At 46.9% G+C, this 24,725-nt stretch overlaps 1 protein-coding gene across 1 annotated transcript; it reads left to right on the forward strand.

Moving 5' to 3' along the window:
- Positions 1-9,495: 9,495 nt before the first annotated feature.
- On the forward strand, positions 9,496-20,469 carry RD3 (RD3 regulator of GUCY2D; the record flags this gene model as incomplete). The annotated part of the gene is made up of 3 exons (XM_081298212.1): positions 9,496-9,545; positions 18,179-18,491; positions 20,178-20,469. The coding sequence occupies exons 2-3, from the start codon at positions 18,196-18,198 to the stop codon at positions 20,467-20,469; spliced, it is 588 nt and encodes a 195-aa protein (XP_081154338.1). The 5' UTR covers positions 9,496-9,545; positions 18,179-18,195.
- Positions 20,470-24,725: the final 4,256 nt, after the last annotated feature.

Raw genomic sequence — 24,725 nt, forward strand, 5'->3', positions numbered from 1 at the left:
GGCTCATCACGACCTACTGTAAACAAATCGCCTTAAAAGAGAGAGTAAGTAGGCTAAGAGACACACGCAGAAGGAAGCTCCTCTGCAAAGAACAGAATATCTGAAACAATCAGGAAGTTGTTCCATAAAGTCTAGCTCCTCCCTAATGTGTATGCTTGTGCAAATTTTAATACAATGAAATCAATTTGGTCTGTTCTGTAAATATTGGAAGTTGCAGAAAAATGTCAAGTGTATGATCCCATTTTGACAGGACATTTCCAATATGTTTTTATATATTCGTATGAGTTTGAGAATAGTGTTTTAAAAGACAAGAGATAATTGTGTTCTCTGTAGTCCCAGGTGTCTGGATAGGTAGGGTTCGGGATGGTAGGGGAATTGGGTTTTTTTTTTTTTTTTGTAATTGAGATTGAAGCCAGGGGTGCTTTACCACTGAGCCATATCCCCAACCCTTTTTATATTTTATTTTGAGACAGGGTCTTGCTAAGTTGCTTAGGGTTCGATTTAGTTGCTGAGGCTGGCTTTGAACTCATGATCCTCCTGCCTCAGCCTCCCAAGCAGCTGGGATTACAAGCATGTGCCACCGTGCCCAACTATAGCAGAGGAATTGTTAATTGCATGTTATGCATTTGAGCTTCATTGCTTTTATTTCAACTGCCTGTGTTAATTTGGAGATATATATATATATATATATATATATATATATATGGACTCTGATTGATCAACCAGAAGAAGAAAACTCAGTGCAGAATGTTTTAGTGGCCACCAGGACCAATAGTGGAAGAAGACTGGCTTGCTTCAAAGCACATCCCAGACTTTGCCACTTATATGTGAGCCCCTGGACCAGTTATTTAACTATTCCATACCAAACTTTTCCCATGTATAAAATGGAGGCTGTAACAACATGCATTTCATAGGCTGTTACAGGCTTAAAGAGCTTAATGCTCATTTGCCTACCATTTTAAGGACTTACATGTGTGTGAGAGACAGCATGTTTGATGCGTAAATCAAATGTAAATTGCAGCACTTGGCTGTGTGTTCTTAGAACAAAGAGAGGATTCAAAATGGATCCAGGGATTAGTCTCCTAGTGACCCAGCCCACACTTAGTGAAGAAGCATGACCCTGCGGTCAATCTTATTAGAGATTCACTAAGAGGCAAGAGGCTTGTGTGGCTTCAAAGCACAAAGGATTTGATTAGGTTTCCAGAATGGAGGATGGAAATGATTATCAGTCCGGTTAGAATGCAGAACATAGGTGGAAGAAAGGTTGAGGGAAGGGAAGGGATGGAAATGTCCTCATCCATCCCAGACTCTGACATTTTGTAGGAAACCAGGGAGAAATGGACCAAGGTATATGGTAGAAACTGAGAGTCAGAAATGCCACTTAAAGTTATTAGAGTCACCAATAGAGAAACTCAAAATCAGAGGGAGAGATATTCGAATGGGAAATGAGGCCAGGTAATGAGAGCTGGTGACTCTTGTTGCCATGTTTACCAGCTTCGGTGGCCCCCGAGGACCAAGGGCGGGGCAGGAGGAACACAGTTGAGCTTTCTGAGCTGCCCCTCTGGACGCCCTCAGGTGAGCCTCTGTGGAACCTGTCGGCTGCATAAACAGGTAAGAGTCTCAGGGGTCAACAGGGAATTAATTCCAAGCCCTACAATTGCCCTTGCCCCTCAGACAAGGGAGCTGGGGATCTTTGGGTTTGACCCAGTGAATAAGGATTGAGGGAGGGTTATGGATGCCGGAGGTGAAGCTGGGAATCACACAGCCAATAAGTGCCAAGTCCAGATTTGAACCTAGAGAGGTGGATCTTTGAAGAGCCCCCTCTCTTTCTCTGGAAGGCCCTTTTCCTGTATGCCAGAAGCATACTCGTCACAGACACCAACTGATACTTGAGGCTCCTGATCTCTGTGGTGATCAGGACAGGGCAGGGGTCCTGCTCCCAGGATTTAGTTCTTTATAGCCCCACCGCCACAGGATCTGCCCTGCCCCCTTGTGTTTATCAATTGAATGAAACAAAGGGTGTGAACGTGCTTTGTAAACTGCCAGGTGCTAAGCAAATGTGAGGTGATTGCAGCTTATTTTCCTCCAAGGGCACAATGACTGGCCCACTGAATTATGAGGTTGGATTTCCATGTTTAATACTTCTTTGGCAAAATCATCAAGCAAAGAGGTCAAGTTCCATAATTATGGTCACATACAATATTCCCTTCTCTAGAGAAGTGCAGAACACGTAGTTTGTAGTGACGCTTTCCCTAAGAAATGTTTCCCAAGAAAATAGAGTTGAGGCGATGCTGTCATCTAAAATGTAAATGCGTAATGTCCTTTTCTTTCCTTTCTTTTCTGTGTCATACTCTAGTTTTAAGAAAGGTAATACCACAGCCATGTGAATATTTTGAACAGAATCCCAGCAGGTGTGTGATCATTTTCTTCACTGGGGGTGAGACATTCATCCTCAGCCACACAAATGTTTTCCTCTGTGTACTCACCTCTGTGTACCTGCACACACAGTGGGTCCACTCTGCTGCTTCTGCTATTTTTCACAGGATAGGAAGCTAGAGACAAGTTTTGTCACCATCATCCTACAGCTGGGTAGTCTGGCATATGGATATATTGTAATTTGGGGGAGAATGGAACCTGAGGCTTCATGCATGCTAGGCAAGTGCTCTACCACTGAGTTACATCTTCAGCCCTTTTTTCATTTTTATTTTGAGACATGGTCTCAAAGTTTGGCCTCCAACTTGTGATCCTCCTGTCTTAACCTCTCCAGTGGCTGAGTTACAGGAATATGCTACCATGCCTGGCAGGATGGATCCTAATTTTCAAGTGGCTCCTCCACCGTTGATCGCTCTTGGTATGTTGTCAGAGCATGATTTGGAATCTTGTCTTTTCAATTTCTGTTTCCAGTGTCCTCTCTGCAAGGTTTCCAGAGATTCCTGGCATCTGGCAGCATCCACGAGGCTCCTGTCCAGAATCAAAAGGGGCTTCTTGCCCCAAAGAAAAGCGTGTCAGTGCCTCATCCCCGGAATGCAGACCTCTTTGCTTTTCTTGTGGTGGCTCCGGTGGCTCTGATCTTTCTTTGTGGCTGACTGGGTAGCTGGCTGGGGGAAGTTACTCTGCCTTTGGTTTACCTTCTGGGAAAAGAGCCAAGGGCATGGTGAGAAAACCCTTGAGAGTCCACTGCTGTTTCTGGCACCTTCCATCAGCCTGTGGGCTCTGTACAGGGCAGGTCCTCCACCCCCGTACAGTGGAGCCAGACATCCTGGCTTCTCCCTCAGCCTCAGGTCACAGATCCCTGGGGTCCTCTGTTCCTGGGGTTCCCCATGTTCCCCCCACCAAGAGCAGCTAGCATTTGGAAGTTTGTGGAAATGCTTCATCTTTCAAGCAGCCTTCCAGAACTATGAGAAGAGACAGTGACCTGGAATTCCTCTCCACCCATCCAAACACACATACACACAAATGGCCCACCTCAACTCCTGCAGGAAAAAGAGCTTATTCTTTTCTTTTTTTTTCTTTCAGTGCAGGAGATTGAACTCAGGGGCACTCAACCACTGAGCCACATCCCAGCCCTATTTTGTGTTTTATTTAGAGACAGGGTCTCACTGAGCTGTTTAGCACGTCGCTTTTGCTGAGGCTGGCTTTGACTCTCAATCCTCCTGTCTCAGCCTCCTGAGCCGCTGGGATTACAGCTGTGTGCCTCTGCACCCACCAAAAGAGCTTATTCTTATAACAGAAAATGAGATATATTTGACACTTAAGACTGAGGCTTAAGGTGATGTGCTCAAGGGCTTTTGTCTGATTTGTTGGTGGCACAAAGGCAGCAGTGGACAGGGCAATAGAAGAGCAAAGCTTACTATCCGGGCTTTGTTACTCACTTGCTGTGCTATTTGATGAAGCTGCAAGCCCTTTCTGAACCCATGATATCACCAGGTGTGGAGTATAGGGCAGCCAAGCCCCCTGCTACTCTGTGGTTCTGGGATTCTTGGTGGAGCAGCCCAGGGATAAGAGAAGGGTGCATGGTAAGGGTTAGGAGCCATGGTCTGGGGCTGCTCTCCAGGAGTCTCTAGATCTCTGCAGTGCCCTGCCCAGCCTGCACACTTCCTTGGGATCGGAAGCCCTGCCAAGGTATAGGTAGCTCTGCCTTCTCCACTTTCACCCTGGGCCCCAGGCCTTGGGGCTGGCCCAAAGTGCATGTCTCATTAATCTTGGTTGAAGAAATAAATGTACTTAGGTTCCTGGTTAGGAGTTCTAACCAGGAACTAGTATGTGTCCATCAGAGGACTCCTTGAGGAGAGGCCGCAAGACAGAATTGTTCCATTCCTGCTCCTGCCAACAGCAAGGCATCCGTTCTGACCTGGGGGAGAAATTCTATCAGATTGGCCACATCCTTGTCCTTGGTGTGTCTTGTCTATAAGAAGCTGCTGTGAGGGGGGACAGATTGCTGATGAGGACAGGATGCCCATTCTCAGCATCACTGATGTGTGAGCCCAGCCTCAACCTGAGCTCTGCACGGTCCACTCCCGCCTGGCTTCCATCTGTTTTCTTCAGGTCCTTCATCCTGTGACCATGCAACTCTCAGAGCTCAGGCTCACAAGAACAGAGAGCAAGCTCTGCATCTCCTAAAACTGGGACCAAGATTAGGTGCTCCAGCTATACGACCTTTTCTAAATTGTTTTGTTTCCATCATGTGCCGGAGCCTGGACTCCTTGCTCTTGAAGGGCTCCCATTCTTCAGGGGATGCTGAATTGGGTGCTCAGAAAGCAGCTAATTCTCATTATTCATGTGGTCATGATCTAGAAAGTGGCCATAAACACTGCATTGGTCAATGCTGAAGCACTACTCCTAGGGGACATACAGGACAGGGTCCCTGTGAGCTCCTGGTCATGCCTTTTCACCAACTGATCAATAATACATAACCGTTTTATGTGTGTTTCTTTTTAAAGACATTTTGTTTGCTATATATTGTTGGCTCACTTACATTAAACTCATGGCCAATGGTGCTACATCTCAAACCTGAACAAAGCTCATCCAACACAGGTATTTTCTCTATAAGGCTCATCCACAGCCTCCTTGCACTGAGGAACACTGGACAGCACTTCAGCACACATGGTGACTAATTTAAATAGCAAGACACCCAAAGTGTAAGAAGTGTGGCACTAAATAAATAGATCATGGAGAGGATAATTGTTCAGAGCATGAAAGCTGAAATGAGAGGGCAGAGCAGGCCTTGTTCAACCTCAGCTGAGGACGTGTTTGCTGAGAAAGTCGGTTTTCAATATATGTGAGTGATCACAAAAGTGCTGCCACTGTTGATTTTGGGATTTCATAGGAATTTTAGCGAATAGGTAAATTTGCAAATACTTCTGCAAGATCAACTGTATGTACAGAAGTAAGAACAATGCTTCAGGGAGTGGAGAGGAAGGAGCTAGGAGAACAGAGGGAAAGTCACAGAGGTGTTAGCCTTGAAACTAGCCTTCCATGGATAAACAAGACTTTCCCAGGTGGGAGGGCACCTGGGGTGCAGTGTGCATTAGTCACAGAGGCAGGAGACAATATGGGATGAAGGAATGTCATTGGGTGAGAACGGAAACGCTGGAAGGAAGTGAGTGAGGAAGCGATCTGATCTCCAGGAACACAGGGAAGGACAGAGAGGGTCCACATCTTCATGGGGTATTATGCTACTTAAGGTAATGCCCACGGCCGTCTCAACTCTTGGCGCTTTGACCCACTAAACATATCAGAGTTCAACATGCATGATTGGCGATTGGCTTTCCAGGTATTAGATCTAGGGATGAGTTTCCTTCAAAATTGTACCTCATCCCCAGGGGCCTCAGAGTCCTGGGAAAGGTGAAAAGTGGCAAACTGCACAGGGTTTTAAATCAGATGATCCTTGGAAGAGTCTGCAACCCTTCCACCCACATTCTAGCCTCACATAGCCCCCTACCTCTCTCAGCAGCAAGAGGGGCTAGGGAATAAAGTCCCTGGTTGGATGGCCCTGACCGGGATTATGTCCACACTCTGGAAGGGGAGCATGGTTCTGGTAGACAGCTGGCAGTTTCTGTCTAGACACTCAGATTGGGCTCTCAAACCATAGGGTAGAAGCCATGGTGAGTGACTTCTGTGGATATGGGCCACCAAGGGGCTGTCTAGAACAGAGAAAGTGGTCAATATGTTCAGTAAATGAATGACCAATGCATTATGTCTCTCTTCTTATGGCTTTAGTTTCCTTTAAATCCCCCCCTCTATATATACATATATATCCACCCCCCCACCCCGCTCCAAACACGTATCTTTTAACTTTTTAAGGAGAATAAAGAATAAGACCTGAAGGGGGAAAGGGAAGGTAGGCTGGAGGAATAGAAGCATTCTCATTTTTCTACAGTCAGACCCTGTGCCTCTTTTACCTGGTGCCTTAATCCATTCAGGCCGCTATGGCAAAGTACCATGTGGACCATGGAGATGTATTTTCACAGCTCTGGAGGCATGCAAGTCCGAGATCAAGACACAGCCACTTTTGCGTTTGCTGAGGACCTGGTTTCCGATTCATGGGCAATGTCTTTCTTGCTCTGACCTCACATGGGGGAAGGAGTGAGGGATCTTGGGAGCTTCTTTTCTCAGGGCACTAACCTCATCCATGAGGGCTCCAACCTCATCCATGAGGGCTCCACTCTCGTGACCTCATCATCTCCCAGTGGCCCCATTTCCTGATACCTTCACTTTGGGGGTTTGAATTTCAACATGAATTTTGGAGGGACAAATACTCAGTCCAAAACATCTGGAGAAGAAACAGGGCTCCAAGAACAGAAAGAGAACCAAGAGAAGAGGAATGGGAAACCTGCAAGACTGCTCTGGATCTGTGAATATTCTGCCAATTTCATTCAGCCTCTTTTGGGATTTGAGCCACACAGATCTGAAGCAGGACCCTGAAGACCCCATGAGTGACTGAGTGGCTAGAAATGGTTTGAAATGGTCCCTGTAGCCTGGAAAGATGCCAGAAAAAGAGAAAACAGGAAGAGCATCCCCTGACACACACACACACACACACACACACACACACACACACACAGGGATCTTCTCTAATCTCCCTGCACCCAATGGCCTTATAATTCCACATCTGCAATTTTGTAATCAAATGCCACCTATGGGGCAGTAGTGTGGCCCCCCTGGTGCTTCTCCATTTGAATGGTCGCTGAATATGTAACTGCACTTCGACAACTTCTTTGATGTCTCCTGAAAGGGAAAAAAATCATTCTCTGCCTCCTTTCCCCAGTAGGAGCTCCCTCGGCAAGGATAATCACAAAGCCCCCACAGGCCAATGGATCAAAATAAATTAGCAGTCAGCACACACGCCAAGCCCTCTTTGAGTTATGGGATCAAGGCAGCGGACAGCAGAGGAGGTGGGCCAGGGAAGGCCTCTTCTCCTTGTCACATAGGTGTCATTTGGAAAATGTGGGAAAGGGTCTGGCTGTGCCTGAAGTACAGGCTTCTAGAACTCTGTGTACCTGTTCCCCAGAGCCACAGGCTCAGGAGTCATGAAGAGCCATCTGCTTTGATAGACTGCTGTGGAGCAGTCTTCCCTCCGATGGCTCAGAACACTCACCTGTATGATCTCACATTAATTGTGTGTGTGTGTGTGTCTGTGTGTGTGTGTGTGTGTGTGTGTGAAGTATTAAGACAAAAGCACGGCTATAGCAAAAGGTTGGCTTTTTATTATTCACAGAATAGTCAGGTGTGGACCCAAGGTCGTACAGCAGGCAGATAACAAGCTTTAGCTCTGAGTCCTAATCCTGTCTCGGCTCCCGCTCATCTGCCAGATGTCCCTCTTGATCTTGGCTAACCCAACACATAGGGAGGCTTGACTGGGAAGTGTGGGGAGGAGAGGAAAATGGGCTCACTCAGCCTCAACCAACTCCTGACATTGCGCTTACATAGAATGGGATTCTAGAAATATATACTGCATGAAGGAGCAAGGTGTTGCTCGCCCTGACACCTTGATGATTCTAGCAACCTACCTAAAGGGAGATCAGAGCCCTCTCATTCCTCTGCTGTCTTCCTCCCAGAGTGGAAATGCCCTGGATCTCTGAGCCAGACCCCTAAGGAGGTGCCAGGACAGTGGTGCAGAGCTCAGAGGTGGGGAGTCCTGTTACCTTACTCAGATTGTTCTGGCCTTAGCTGGGCCTCCTTGGAGGCCACCTAGGAACTATGGGTCAGAGGAGGTCAGCTCAGCTCCCCAAAACATGGGCATCCCTCACCCCCGCCGGTGATCCTCCTCTCAGTCTTTGAGACTGCCCTGTTGTGAAATGGTCAAGAGAAATGCATGATGCAGCTCGGGCCTCAAGGCCCCCTGTTTGCATGATGCAGAAGAAGGGAAGGCAGATGGCACCAGCTACAGGGTCAGCCCAAAGTGGCCTGCCACCTGGAGATGAAAATCTAGCCATGCAGGCAGGTGGGCAATCTGAGCCAGTGTCATCAACCATAGCTTCATTTCACAACCACGGCTGTGCTTTCTGCTTCATATTCAACACAATCAAATCTGATATGTCCAAAAGTCACTCTGTCACCTGGTACCCAATACAGCATCCCCTAAGAGCTAGTGTAATGCAGCATAACGCCCATTACAGTTCCCTAGGGGTTCTCACAGGGCAGCATGCCTGTGTTTCAGTGTCACCTCATGTCCAGGAAGTGGGCACCTGTGGCCTGTAGCATATTCTACCAGTGACACAATGTCCAGAGAACAGAAAGAAAGGATGTGAGTAGGATGCAGGTAGACAGCAGCGGGATGCTCCTGAAGGTCGTGAACTTGACCTTAAAATCCATATTTTATGTTCTATTGTTCTCTCTGCCCTGAACCAGAATAACCCCCTCCTATTGGAGGGAGTAGGTGGAGGTTGGGGGGAGCCTCCTTTCAAGAGTCATCCACCAGGTAACTGGAAACCTGTCAATAGCAGGTGGGCTGAGGGCTCCACAGAGGGACCCATGAGCTTGGGCTTGCTGTCCCCCGCTTGTGTTTGCATTGCATTGAATGATGGCTGGGGGAGGAAGGGGCCCAGAATGCCATCTGGACACAGGAGCGCTCTCCCCACAGGTCTCAGGCATCTGTACTGGATCAGATGCTCCCTCATCAGATAATACTGTGGCAGGCAAAGAGGCTTAGGCAGGTCTCCACGGCAACTGCAGCTTGGGAGCTGGCCCTCCTCCAAGTTCAGCCGGGAGCAGTGGCTCCAGCCTCCTGGGACCCACACACTCTCCACAAACACCAGCAGGCTGCATCTCTCCTCCAGGCAGTACTGTTTTCTCTAGAAAAACTTCTACGGGGTACAAAGAGCAAAAAGCACAAGGAGGCGGCCAGCAGCACAAGAGGATCAGAGGGGGGGGGAGCCAGGAAAGATGTAGTCCACGCTGCCCGCCCCTGCCTGCCACCGCCACCCTCGGCTGACCGACTTTCTGGTTTTCCCTGAAAAGATCCAGACTCTCTTCTCCCAGACTTGGAAGCAGAAAGCAGGATCCCTGCTGAGAACCTGTACTTCGACAGAACCTCAGGAAACTTGGTAAGAGGGAGTTCCCCCAGGAGGCAGCGGCTTCCCCACTCACACCCCAGAACAGCCACAGCCTTAGGAGTGAAAGCCTAGGCTGGGCTGCTCAGCCTCATGGGGGTGGCAGGCCGGGAGCCAAAGAGCAGGCTGCACCTGGGCCCAGATGGCCACAGGTAAGCCCCTTCAGTCCCCATAGGTTCTAGGAAATGAGTGGACTGGTGCAGTATCCTTGGTCCATGGTCTGGTCATTGCTTTATAAACTCAAAAGAAGTCAAAAATTTTGTCTGTTCTGGAATCAGAAAGCCTCTCTGGGAGAAGCCAGTTCTAGTATTCTCTCTTCTGCTTTTGTGGAGAGGAAAAGGAAGAGGAGATGAGACCCACATCAGAGATCCTCTCATCAGTCTGAGAACCATGAATTTAGCAACTGTAATTTCAAGGTTCCGAGTCAGATCAAGGGATTCAGCAACAACCAAGATGTGTGGGTGATGTGTGAGCCTTAGTCCCCTTGACCGTGGAGCGGCCTGTGAACCCGCAATAAGACTCCCAAGAGTGTGGGCCTGGACAGGTCAGTACAGGGTGGGGCTCCAGGCTGGTGTTTGGGCTTGAAAGGAAAGTCTGGCTGTGGCACTGGGATTAGGCTAGTTTCTTGGGGATCAGTCCCTTCCAACTGTGGTCAGTTGCCCCCTGCCCTTGGTTGTACCTCTGCCTCTGCACAAGGACAGACTGCTACTCGTTAATTCAGGAACTACGTATCAAGTACAGCCTATTCAACACAGCTTTTGCCCTTGCAGAGGTCATAGCTGGGTGAAGAAGAGAAACTACAGTCCAAAACAGGGAGAACCATGTGTGTTATAGATGGAGCCATGATAGGCACCATGCCCAACACCAGTGAATACTGAGATCCCTGCCACCTAAGTGGAGGCAGTCAGGGGCAGGCTGCAGGGAGGTGTTGAACCTTAAGATGGATCTTGATTGATGAGCAAGTCCTTGTCAGGTGGGCAGAGGATCCACAAATCAGGCTGAGTAGACCTACTTGGTGGTTCTTTTTTGCATGATACCCAAGATACATAAATTTAATTTGCAGTCTATGAAGTTGTCCTTGAGCTTGGACAAAGACAGGCCTGGGAGGAAGATTAGCCAGAAAGAGGAGTACTCACTCTCTGCACCTACTGCAGGGCCTCTGCCCAGACCCAGGGTCCAGCTTCAGCACAGCCAGCCTGCCTGCTCAGTGAGTCACCAGGGGCAGTCCTGTGTCCTGGCTTGCAGAAGCTCAGCTGTTAGAGCCCAATCTCAGAGGGAAACCCAGGACTTGGCCCCTGGGCTGTGGTTCTTTTTGGACTGAGAAATCAGCATTCCTGGGTCAAGGACTGCACACCTTTCAATGGTTGGCTGGACACTGGTGCAGGGCCTTGGAACACTCTCCCCACTCCATCAGGGGGTCAGAGCTTTGCTGGAACATTGTTCTTGTCACTGAGCATCTCTGGTCCCCCTCAGCTGCTAACTACCTGGAACCAGAGACGACTCTTGCCCTTGAGGCAGGTTTTTCTGGCGTCTCTAACGAGTGGCAGCTGGTAGTCCTGTCTCCCAGTGAGCGATGGAAAAGTCATTATCCTCAGGGATATTCAGAAATAGGCTTAAGGGAAGGCTAAGAGAGAGTACAACGGATTGGAAGGTGTACTAAAGGGGAAAGGCAGGAGCGAGAGCAGAGAACCCAAGAGAAAGGCTGTGAGAGAGCGACACCTAGGGGCAGAGGTGGGATATGCAAGGCTTGTACTGCTCTGGGTCAACAAAGGCTCCTTTACTAGAGCTTTGGGTCTCCTTCCTCCTTCTCCCTCTCCCCTCCCCCTCCCTCTCCTCTTACCTCTCCATTTCCCTCCCCCTCCCTTTCTCTTTGCACCAGGGATTGAACCCAGGAACACCTGAACACTGAGCCACATCCCCAGCTCTTTTAATTTTTTAATTTGAGAAAGGGGCTGTAAGTTACTTAGGGCCTCATTAAGTTGCTGAGGCTGACTTTGAACTGGTTATCCTCCTGCCCAGAGTTTTCTGCCATGCCAGGACAGAAGACAGACCTGGAGAAGTTAGAGTCAGGGTTGGGGTCAAGCTTGCACCCTCTTTGTATCTGGGACCCTTTGGCTCGTCAGCAAAGCCTGGGAACACATTCTCAGAAAAAATGTTTCTAAGTAAATTCAGTGAAATCCATTGGTTTGCAAAGGAAACTGGCTCTATCAAAGTGCAGCTACTTAACAGATGTGATGTGTTGATATGTGTGCTTCTCTATCAGCATGTAAACTAATAAAATCTAGACCAAGCACAGTGGCACATGCCTGTAATCCTAGGAACCTGGGAGGCTGACACAGGAGGCTTGCAAGTAAACAGCCAGCCTCAGAAAGTTAGCAAGGCCCTGAGCAACTTAGTGAGACCCTGTCTCAAATAAAAATGAAAAAGGGCTGGGAATGCGGCTCAGAGGCTAAGTGGCCCCTTGGTTCAATCCCTGGTACCAAAAAAAAAAAAAAAAAAAAAAAAAACAAACAAACAAACAAACAAAAAACAACCTAGTGGCAGATCTAATAAATACCATGACTTCAACTAGCAAAAATCGCTAGTTCATGAATAACAACTTTAAAGATCCAGGAACATAGCTGTGATCTTGGCTAGAGATAAAATCACAGGTGCCATTGATACTACTATGATCTGTGGTCCTCATTCATAACTGAAGCAAATACTATATTTTAGTATTTTAGTTAAAGGTTAGTGGAAGTAAAGATTTTTTTTTTTTTTTGGCCACATCCAAGTTTATAATCTCTGAATTCTCCCAGGACCCCAGAGTAAGAATCCCTGCACTAAGCAACAATGATGACCACAGATTTGGGTGGACCAGCTTCTGGTTAGTTAAGAAAGCACTTATGCAGACGTTACCTGACTGATCTCACAGTAACTCGAAGTAGGTACCCTTGTTTTCTCTTTTTCAGAGCCATGAAGGTGACATGGACACAGGTAGGGTATGCCAGGGAGGGCAAAGGCATAGGAGCTGAACTCAGGTCTTCTAAAGCCTTCATGGTCTCTCCACCACCAGCCTGTTTCACCTGGACTGGCATTGGACCAAAGGCAGGGTAGGGGTACAGGCAGGCCACCAAGCATGAGTCTGAGGTCAAAGGGAGTAAAGGTAATGAGCAGGAAGAAGGCTGGGGAAGGGACTGACCCTAAGCCCCAGCCTCGGGAAAAGGAACCTGGGGAGAGGGAAGGCAAGACAGCCATCAAGGGTTGGTAGCAATCCTATCCCTGGCTTAGTTCCCAGATGGAGGAGGGAGACACAGCCCCACGGTTTTCACAGGGGACCACAAAGCTTGGAGGTGCCTTAACCCTCAGTCCCTGGCTGCCTTTCATTTCTCCTCCTCTCCCCTGGTGTCATTGTTAGAGTGGGCCAGCATTCTTTCTGCTCTCTGCAGCCGTGAGGCCAGGACAAAGGCAGCATGCCTTCCTGACCTCTCTCCAGGCTCTCTGAATTCCTTAGCCATGAATCTACCTGGCTGTGTCCTAAAGATGACAGAGCCTGGTCACTGAACAGGATTACACTTTGCAAATCTTTTTGTACACTATCCTTTGTGTCTCACAGGCACTCTGATGAGTAGACACACAGCTGTATTAACCCCATTTTATAAATGAGGAAACCAAGGCCTAGCGAGGTAATGAACTTGAACAAAATCATACATTAGTGCTCAGCAGGAGCTTTGGGGTCGGCCCGTGGAACTGCTGAAGCCCAGAAATGTCCCGGGGTATGTGAATGTCATCCCCTCCAGGGGCATTGCAGTCACTGGTCTGCTTGTTTTCCTCTTTCTCTTGAATGCACACTCCCCGGGAGCCCAGCACCCAGCACAGGGACAGGGACAGGGACAGTACACACACACTGGCCCTAGGTTGCTGAGGCCAAAGTGTAGAAAACTCAGGCCTTGTGTTACTAGGTTTCTATCTCCATACCCCAAGCCTGCCCAGCACACCCACTGCCCATTGTCTTGATGACCAGGACCTCTTGGAGAAAGACACCCAGCAACACAAATGAATGAACATAGTTGGGGACAGAGGTGCTGAGAGGAAGCAAGCCCACCAGATGGAATTAGAGGGAAAGGTGACTGCAAAAAGTCTGTGTTGAGCTAGATATTTTTCCAATGTTTAAATTTTGAATATGTGCAAGGGTTGGAAGACTAGCACAATAAGAGCCCACAAAACCTCCACAAGACAATTGTTGATATCTTGCCATAATTTCCCTATTTCTATGTGAGTGTACATATACGTCGCACTGTCTGAATGACTTGAATGTAGAATATTGTGGACACCCACGAACTCTGGCATTGCATCCTGGCTTTACCCTAAACCTGAATACCATTTTTATACTTCAGAAAATTTAACAATCATCCCCCAGCATCCAATTCATGTTCAAGTTGCCCCCAATATTTTAAAGGGAGTCAATGTGCATACGTTTGAGGCAGACTCTCTAAATACCATTGGCTGAGGGGAAGCTGGCTTTCCTCACAGGAAAGTTCTGAGAGTGAGGGGCCCTTGAAGCTCACATGGAAGAGTCTGGCTATTCCATAGTGGTTCATCCAGAGCAAGGGAGGGGAAAAACCCAAATTGTGCAAAGTCCAGGACAGGTCACTCTTGCTGTTCACAGACTACACTCACCCTGGAATCAGTCTCAGCTGTAGATCAGGTCCTAGGAGGGCTGGGAAGAAGCAGCCATCTCTGGAATCTGACTGTGTCCCTGCTCCGTGTCTTCCTCCCTCTCTCCCTCCCCTTGTCTCTCCCTCCCTGCTTTGCCCATAAGAACTTAATCAGACCTGCCTGAGAACCTCCTGTGGGAGCAGCTGGCACCAGGACAGAAATAGCTCCTGTCTCAGTAAAGCCTCTGCTGTGGCTGGAGTTGGAAAGTGTGGGGGGTGGGGAGGAGACAATGCAGAAAACTCTCCTCCCCTTCCCAGTGGTGAGATCCCCCACCACTGGGCCTGAGAAGCTCAGAACCCACAGATCTCTGTTGGGCCCACCCCACCAGACCCTGCCCTCCGTCAAATTACCTGCCTCTAGAGACCAACTCTTTTTATTTGTTCTTTTTAGTTATACATGATAGTAGAGCGCATTTTGACCTATCAAACATACATGGAGTGTAACTTCCCATTCTTGTGGTTGCACATGATGTGGAGTTACACTGGTCACGTATTCATATATGAACAGAGGAAAGTGATGTCCGATTCATTCTACTGTGTTTCCTACTCCATTCTCTTCATTCCCCTTTAGAGACCAACTCTCGTCACTAAGGAATAGGGACCCCCATGAGGCTGCACTTCAGGCTCTACTCTGGCTTTCTTCTGGAGTCTGGGGGTTCAAAAGATAGGCCAATCCTAGGGTCACTTCACCCCCATATCAGGGATGAGAGACTGAGATCTTGAATTCCTCACCAGACAGCTGCCACCTGCTTTCCCACAGAAGAAGCCACTGTGCAGGCACCTTCTGCCCTCTCAATCCCCCAAGAGTGATGACTCTTGGTTTGAAGAGCCCAGGCTGAGGGTGGCAAAAAGCTGCTATTCATGAGGATGAGGATAGGGCTTCAGTGTGAAAGCTGGGGTGTCCCCGTGCATGTCTGCGAGGTCCCTTCTTGGTGTAGGAGGGAGCCAGGAGGGGGAGAGAAGAAGGGCAGGCTGCAGGCCAGGAGCCATGAATTCTGGGAAGGCCAAGCAGAAGGTAAATTTGGCAAAGAAGGAAGCAGAACATGTCTTATTTAATACTTTGTTAACTTAATAGTATTTAGAATTAAATGTAGACCACATATATACATACAATTTTATGATCTAAATAAATATGCATTTGTGGGATATAGAATAATTATATAATTATTGGAGAAATAATCATATCATCTATTTATTTACAATAATTCAATGATATAAATCTAATAAATATCTATAACTCCATATAACATTATTTACAAATATACACATACTTACATATTATGTAAAAATATATCTATGGACATGCGATGATGGTAGGTGAGCCTCCATTTGGATCCCCCTTGCAGAGTTGTCAGGTGGGTGCCTTGCTCAGCCCCCACTGCACTGACCAGGCCTTCAGTGGCCTTGGTGTGGTGTTCTGGGATCAATTCGTAATGGAGGCAAATGTTGTCTTTGGTTACTCTCCTTCCTTCACCCACATTTCTCTCAGCCCCAGAAAGACCCTCTGTTACCATGCCACTCTCTTGCTGCCTCCTTTCATCTCAAATGCAAAGCTACACTTAGAAGAAAGCCAGGCCCCTAAGGAGGGCAGTTTGTGACCCAAAGATAAGTTCCTCAAAAGTGGGCTTTAGGAATGGCGAGAAATTTGGTGGAGGGAAGAACCCCCCCCCCCCGCAGGTAGATTTGTAATCCAGCTGTGTAACACGCTTGAACACACATGTGCTCACATGCATGTGTGTGCGTGCACATACATGTTATAGTTTGGATAGTTGTTATGTTTGGATCTGGAATGTTCCTCCAAGGGCTGCTGTGTTGAGGACTTGGTCCCCAGCCAGTGGGGCTTTTAGGAGGTTGCAGAAACTTTAGTACCTAGTTTGAGGAAGTAGGTTCCCCTGGGAGTGTGCTTTTGAAGGGTATATCTTGTCTCCAGACTCTTCCTCTCACTCTCTCGGTTTCCTGGCTGCCATGAGGTAAACAACTTCGTTCTACCACACCCTTCCACTGTGATGTTTTGCCTCAAAACATCTGTTGCCCAGAAACAACGGAGCCAGGTGACCTGAAGACTAAAACCTCTAAACTCGGAGCCAAAAGAAATATTTCCTCCTTTAAGATGATTTTCTTAGGCATTTTGTCATAGCGACTGAAAACTAACACACACACACACACACACACACACACACACAAAACCACATAATTATGCAAAGTTTTTGTATAATAGATTATTGGAGAAATAAGACCATCTATTTATAATAATTTCATATTTATATATGTTCGTGAGGTACTTATTGTGGGCCAGCCCCTGTGCTGGGTGTTAGTAGCATGATGCACAGACAGGTTTTCTTGCTCAGTCTGCAGAGGGACCAGGGCCCACAGGCAGTCACAGAGTGCTGTGACTGAGCACTGATGGCTCAGCACAGAGCAGCCTGGCAGCAGAGACAACAGGTACTAGCTCTGAGTCACAGGACGCAGGGAACTCTCCTGAAGGAAGCAAAGTGTAAGCTAAGAGCTAAGGTGGCATTTGTTCAAGAATTGAAAGTATTTACTTAGTGTGATTCTAAGTTTAGACCCTTGAAAGCAAGAGAGAGAGAGACGACAGCTCTCATGACCACGCTGTCAAGACTGAGTTCCTCAAATCTTTTTTCTCTGCATCTGGAAGGTCTGGGCAGGAGGAGGATGGGTCATGCATGGAGGGAGGAGGATGTAGACAGGGGAGGTGAAGCACCCTGAAGACCAGCTTTAGACTTTGGCTCAGGATGGCACGTCCCTTCTTTGTGGTCAGAGACACGACCCGCTTCTGACGGACAATGGTGCGAGACAGACATAGCAGTTCATTCACTTATTACTTAATTTATTTATCCATCTATCTAGTTGATCTGTCCTTCACAAAATCTACACTGAGCAGGGCCTGTGAGAGTATGATGATAAATTAGGTTCCCTGATGTTATTTCTGATGCCCTGCCCAGCTAGTCCTTGTACCGTGGCTGGATCCTCCACTTGGGCCGCCTTCAGCCCACTTGTCTGAAGCCGGCACTCACCTTCTGGTGGCTCTTGTCCATAACAAGACTTGCCTGACTGTTCTCATCACTTAGAACTACCCCTCCCCCATCAATACTGACTCTGCTTTGCCAATCACAGGTATCTCGTTTCATTGATGTTGTCGTTTATATTCATCAAGTCTTGTATCCCCTGGAGAGCAGAGTCCCTCTGCGCTTTCATGTTGTATCCCCCACAGATGGGTCCATAGGACTTAATGAATGTTTGCTGAATGAATGAATGAATGAACATAGTGGGTAAGCCAGGTTTTATCAGGATAATGTCAACCCTATACAGTTCTAAGTGTCCAAACACTAGGCTGGAGGCATTTGGAAACGGTGTTTTCCTGTTTGGTTGGCACAGGACATAAGCATCTGTTCTAAATGTGTGTGTGCTTGTGTATTTATGCATTTCCCCCTTTCCATCAGAGGGATAAAATTGTGTTCAGCCAGGTACAGTGTGTTTCCTGCTTGGAGCTGTGGGGATTCAGGAAGCAGTTTCTCTGGGCCCAATCATTTTTTTCTTTATTTCTTTTCTTTTTCTTTTTCTTTTTTTTTTTTTTTTTTTTTGGTGCTGGGGATTGAACCCAGGGCCTTATGCCTGCAAGGTAAGCACTCTACCAACTGAGCTCTAACCCCAGCCCCCAGAATGCTTTTTAAGAATCCTTATAACCATGAGTGAGTATATTACTTCTATGTGGTGCTTACAGTATATCACATTTATTCACAACCACTTCTCACCACAGCCCTGTCATGTCTTACAGAATTAGAAATGAGTGTCACAGAGGTTAAGCCAGCTACGCAAGTGTGCTCAACTGGGAGGGGTAGGCTCAGTTCTCCTCCCTACCCCTTGGTCTCCTGGATTCTCCAAGGAAGACACACTCCCATTCTGTTTCAGCAGGGCCTGGAGGGGCCATGTCTCTCATCCCGTGGTTCCGGTGGAATGAGCCCCCACCCCGGCTGTCATCCAGGAGCCCTGCTGAGATGGTGCTGGAGACGCTCATGATGGAGCTGGTGGGGCAGATGCGAGAGGCTGAGAGGCAGCAGCGGGAGCGGAGCAACTCGGTCAGGAAGATCTGCACCGGTGTGGACTACAGCTGGCTGGCCAGCACGCCCCGGTCTACCTATGACCTCAGCCCAGGGGAGCGGCTGCAACTGGAGGATGTCTGTGCCAAGATCCACCCATCCTACTGTGGGCCTGCCATCCTCAGGTAATCCATGGCATAGGGACAGGGACCAGCTATTGGGCTGCAGCTCCAGGCAGGGCCCTGAGGCCACCAGGACTAGACCCAGGGTTCCTGGATGACACGGTTAATCTGTCAGAAGGAGCAAGGCAGGAAGAGGAAGCTGAGAGACAGCATGGAGCAGCAGGTTGGGGCATGGGCTTCAGTGAAAGGCAGAGGCAGCTCTTGGGGGCATATGAGTTTTGGTGGATGAGGACTCTCTGTTCTTCCTGCCAAGATTATTAGTATCCTGGATTTCAACAGCTGGCTTCTCCTCCTTCATCATTTTATGATCATTATTACTTTCTTAGAGGAGTTTTCCCAGACAATCTCCAAAATTAGTGTCTTCATCATCCTATTTCACACCAGTCTGCCTAAGGTGTGAAGGTGACTGTGAGTGTGTGTGAAGGGTTCGGAGCCCTGGGGCACTGAACATTTACAGCTTGGATACAACAATATTCCTGAATATAAATGTAACCTTCCTGAAGTGGTGACCCACGGGGTCCTGTCTCAGATTGGTGAAGTCAAAGAAGCATGTAGTCAGTCCAACAGCCAAAAATAATTTCAAAATAACTCAATTTCTTTTATCTGTATTTCTCTTTGTAAAGGAATACAAAACAACAATAAAACATTTTAAAATTCCCCTGACTACTCAAATCTCCCTTTACCCATCTCTTTAACCAGTGTAAGCATCTATGGTACACGTTTCCATTTAAAATTCCTTTTTAGAATGCCTTCTCCAGCCCTATTCTGGCTCCTTTTATAGTCTTTTTACTTTTAACCAGACTGAGAACCCTACCCACTCTTCCCATTTTTCTGATTTTGTGCCATGGAAACTCCCCAAGTAGACCTACTCCAGAAGCACCTGGGGACAGGGGTGGGATGCTGATGGGGGGACTGAGTTGCAAATCAAGCCTCCTAAGTGAAGGAAAGACTGAGAACACTCACAAGGTAATGAGATAATGACTGTCCTGATACATTTCCCATCTCACATCATTGCTAAGAAGTTTGCAAAGTCCTGACTCTCAATATGGGGGAGGAAACCAGGTATTCAATGGACTCACTAACATTGATTCTTGAGCGCTAAACAAAGACTTTCTAAGAAACGGAAACAGCTTGGGAAAACACCCAGGGACCCAGGTGCAACCCAGGCCTGTGGGAACCTCATAGGATCCTTCCTGGCTGTAATGCAGGGTCATCTCGGGGAAGTAGCAGGAGGAGCCCTACACAAGCAGTGACATAATCAGATACCCACTTCAGAGATCACATAGGGTAGTGTGTGGAGAAGGAAAGGGAGAGGGTTAAGGCAGAAAGTCTTATACAGCAAAATTGCCACGGCAGTGGGCTCCCCAGAATACTTGGGCATTGACCACTTTAGGTTAGTGTCGGGATCTTTACATACTTGGGCGCATGAAACCTCTCTGGTAGGTAGGAAAGCCCCCTACACCCCGTTTACAGATGAGGATGCAGAGGCTCATGGAGGCCAGGAGTGGCAGAACTGGGGTTTGAACTCAGGATGGGCTGGGGAAATAGGGAGGCGGGGTGATTGATGTTTGATTTCAGTTGCAGGTGAAATGGACTAAAGGGGAATTGACCACAGGGCGGCTCCTCAGGGTTAGAGGCCCGCCATGTGCCACCCCGCAAGGGTCCCAAGGCGCCCCCTCTTTTGTCCAGGTTCCGACAGCTGCTGGCGGAGCAGGAGCCCGAAGTGCAGGAGGTGTCCGGCCTCTTCCGCTCGGTGCTGCAGGAGGTCCTGGAGAGGATGAAGCAGGAGGAGGAGGCCCACAAGCTGACGCGCCAGTGGAGCCTGCGACCCCGGGGCAGCCTGGGCACATTCAAGAGCCGCGCGCGCATCTCGCCCTTCGCCAGCGACATCCGGACCATCTCGGAGGACGTGGAGCGCGACGCGCCGCGGCCGTCCCGCACCTGGAGCATGCCTGAGTTTCGGGCACCCAAGGCCAACTGACCTCGGCCACGCCCCTGTTCAAAGCCGAGACACCTGCAGGAGGGCATGATAGGCCGGTGACCTGGTCGCGGGTCCTGGAACCTCTCCCCCAAACCCTGATGAAGAGATCAGAGGCGGCCCTATCCCAAGATGCTACTGTAAAATGGGTCGACCTCTCCCCATTTCACCCTTTTCTGACCTTGGGACCAAGTCAGGATGAGTCAGGGCGTGAAGCTGCCGTGGCAGGCGGCCCCACCCCCGCCCCCGCCCCCGCAGAGTCTCAAGGTCTAAAAGAGACCCAAGTCCCATCTCCATCTCCTATAATGAGTTGCCCTATCTTTTTTTTTTTTTTTTGCAAGATATCACCCCAAATTTAGGAATATCCTTCATTCCCTTCCTTGGTAATGATAAGCGATTTATGGAATAGTGTCCATTCTCTGTTCCTGATCTCATCCCTCGGGGGTGGGTCACAGCCTCGTGGGCGGGCAGAGCCGGCAGATGCAACATACCACTGCATCCACTCTTGTCAGCTAGTGAGTGAGGAAGCTAGAACTCAGACTGGGACAGCTTCTTCTGTCTTAAAGCGCAGCCAGGTCCATACAGGCAGACAGATTGTTCCTGAAGTCCCTGCCCCTGAGTCCCTGAATTCTGGGCTATAATGGGACGTCCTAGGGGGGTGCATCTCCATTTCTGTGGTCTGATCAATACCTCCCCTGTGTTGGGGAAAAGTGTCCCTAACTACCAGTGCATGCTCAGAAAATGCAAGTGGATCTTATTAATAATCTAAATAAAATGCCAAAAGGAAGTGAAACAATAGGGAGTGAATTCATATATTTCCTGACCAAGCTCAGTGGAAATTCATCCCCCTTCCTTTTATTTTGGAGACAGCCACTTTACCCAGGCTGGTCTTGAACTCATAGGCCCAGTGCTCTTCCTGCCTCAGCCTCAAAAAAAAAAAAAAAAAAAATCTTTTTTAAATGATCAGGTTTTGGATTTTCACTCAAATCTGAACAGAAAATCATTGGATGGTGGAACCCTCTCATTCAGTGCTATAAAGATGAAGAAGCTGATTGGCTTATTGAACAATTGGGAGAAGCTGAGAATCACTTAAAGAAAATATACACCTTAAAATAAACATGTATTTGATTGGAAGACATTAGAAAGTTCATTCAATTGCCAAACTTTGGATGTAGGTCCAAGCTATGTTCACTTCTCTGTGACATGTATGGGTTGAGTGATGGGAGTTCCACACTCCAGCTGATTGCTTTGTGTGTACTGTAATTATATCAATAAGAACAACTGGCATCAACAAGTTTTTGGAACAAACAGAAGAGACTCTTGGTAAGCAGCCACCCAATTGGAAGGAGTGACAGTGTTGAGGGAGAGCAAAAACAAAGCCTACAAGCCATGAGCTTTCTGGGTGCCCTGACTAGGATCAGCATGTTTTCATTAGAGGAATGGATGGTCATGGTTCACCTGGAAGGAGGTTCAAGAGGCTGGCTTAGAGAACATCTACTCTTTTCTTTCTTCTCAATCACCTTACACATACTTGTTCTCCCCAGAGAAAAGGAAGACCTGAGGCTTTCGACATGGTGTCCTTTTAAAACAAAGTTTAAGTGACTGACTACCAGTTAAAACCTTCTCTGCCAATCATCTCACTTGTGACAGAGCCCACCAGCTTCCCCAATGACTAATGTTCTGCTGCAGCTGATTCAACAGTGACACTCAAACTCACCAGGGTCAGAAGGTTGTTCCTGTACATTCAGTTTGTTAAAGAGACTAATGATATCTGTTTCTACTTTTATTTTTAAAAACTCAGGAGCAATGAATAAAAGGACAAAAGAGTGTGGGAGTCTTCTTATGACTGTCAGATGAGTGATGGGCAGTAGCTAGAGGGGAAGGGTGGGGCATGCTTGGGACTTTGTGTGACGTGCTTTAGCACTCCACTCAATACCAGCAGCCCCTAGAGGGGACGTCGTGAGGATTAGACCACATATGACTATCATTTATTTGACTTTGTGGTGTTTTTGACTTGTTATGGAAATTTTCAAATTAACAAAATAGCAGAGAGAAAAATTTTAGGAGCCCATATACATCCATTACCAAAGTTTAATAGTTCTTAGTATTTTGCCATATTTGATTTTATCGATTATCAAATTTTTGTGAGGTATTTTAATATAAATCCCAGACATATGACATTTCTTTCCTGAACACATCAGAATGCACCCCAAAGGAATAAGAAATTTTTCTTTCTAACCACAATACTGCTATAATTTCTAATCAAATTAATATTAATTCCTTAATATTATCTAGTACCCAATCCATCTTCAAATTTCCATAATTATTCCCAACACCCGATTCTTGCGGTTTATGTCTTTGAATGAGGATCTGATCAAGCCCCACACGTTGACAAGAAAGTTGCACATTGTTTTATACTTGGTCATATAGTGCTGTTTATTTCCATGGTAGGCCAGAGGGCCTGTGGAACATCCATGTTGATGTACAGTAAGTTAATTACCTCTTCCAAACGATCATAATTCTGCAAGTGGTAGTGACAGTATATGGAATGTGACTTTTCATTTGATGAAAACACTTGCCACATCCATATGCTTTATTTTCTGAGACATGCCTGCAAATAGTGAACAAAAAGCCTTTCCCCTTTTCTTACCATTTAGAAACAAAACACTAAAATGTATCAGAACAATTCAAGGGAAACATCAAGAATTCACAAAGGTAGGTAATAAAAAAAGGTTATGTCATATATTTTTGGGGGGTGGGTACCAGAGGTTGAACTCAGGGACACTCAAAGACTGAGCCACATCCCCAGCCCTATTTTTGTATTTTATTTAGAGACAGGGTCTCACTGAGTTGCTCAGAGCCTCACTGTTGCTGAGGGTGGCTTTGAACTCGCAATCCTCCTGCCTCAGGCTCCTGAATCACTGGAATTATAGGCATGTGCCATCACTCCCGACAGTTATGTCTATTTAAAAAAAATTTTTTTAAGTTGTAGATGAACACAATATCTTTATTTTATTTATTTATTTAATGTGTACTGAGGATTGAACCCAGAGCCTCACATGTGCAAGCAGTCTACCACAGCCCCAGTTGTGTCTATTTTTGATGGCATCATTCATCATGTAAATTTCAGTCTGTGTTCTGATGTTCCTATGGAACCCTCCAAACACAATGTAGCCTCAAAATTTATTCATCAACAATTCATTTTTGACAATTATTTCAAATTAATTTAATAGCTTGACTCATTTGTCAAAAGCAGATACCAACATCTGTTTCTCTTTTTGGAATAGTATTATGTATTGTATTAAATTAGTATTATAATTAGTATTATAATATCCAGTCGGGAGCTCATCTAAAATTAAAAAAAAATAAATAAAATCATTTCTTTATTATATTTAAGGCAAAACTAAGAATGAGTTTTTAAAAGTCTCTTTAGATGCCCAAGAATTTTTATATCACTGAGAAAGGTATTCTCAAGTCAACAGAGGTCGAAAAATTTTCTGGCACGTTTAGTGTAATGCATGAGAGGCAACCCCTTGCTGGAACAAATGCAACATCCGACCCCGCCGGCTGGAATTCCCTGCGGGGAGAATGACATTCTAGGAGCAAGCTGTTCTCAGTGTGAGCTCAGTGCTGCACTATCTGCTTAGAGCCTCCTCTGGCTCCTGATCAGAGCCAGGGGCCTCTGCTAGGCTCTCACTAAGTGTCCAGGCTCCAGAACCCAGGGCCAAAGTGGATATAGTTGAGGTTAATTTAGCTTCTCCTTAACAGAAACCAAATAAAACCACCAGGCAAAGAAACTGCTGAAAATGCTAAAAAAGGAATGGGAGAAATACATCTTCTATAGGGGTGGGAGGGAAAGGGAGGGAGAAGGGATTCCCCTTCTGGAAGGTGAAAGAAGACCCTCATCATTATACAAAATACATGTATGAAGATGTGAATTTGATGTCAACATACCTTATATACAATCAGAGACATGATAAATTGTGGTAAAAGATGTATTAAGAATTGTAATGCAAAAAATAAAAATTAAATTTTAAAAAATTTAAAAATTAAATATAGAGAAATACATCTTCTAATCAAATAAGCCAGCCCTATAATGTTGCTATGGATAAAGAGGGCAAGGTCAAAAAGAAATTCCTTGACTAACATTTGAATGGTCCTTAACAGTTCACTAAGAGTTTTAACCCATATTATCTCATTTGATCTTGACCAGGAGTTGAAGTAAGTACATTGAGTCGAGTCTCAGGTTACATGTAAGT

This window comes from Spermophilus citellus (genome assembly GCF_964194105.1).
Source record: "Spermophilus citellus genome assembly, chromosome: 6".
Taxonomy (NCBI): domain Eukaryota; kingdom Metazoa; phylum Chordata; class Mammalia; order Rodentia; family Sciuridae; genus Spermophilus; species Spermophilus citellus.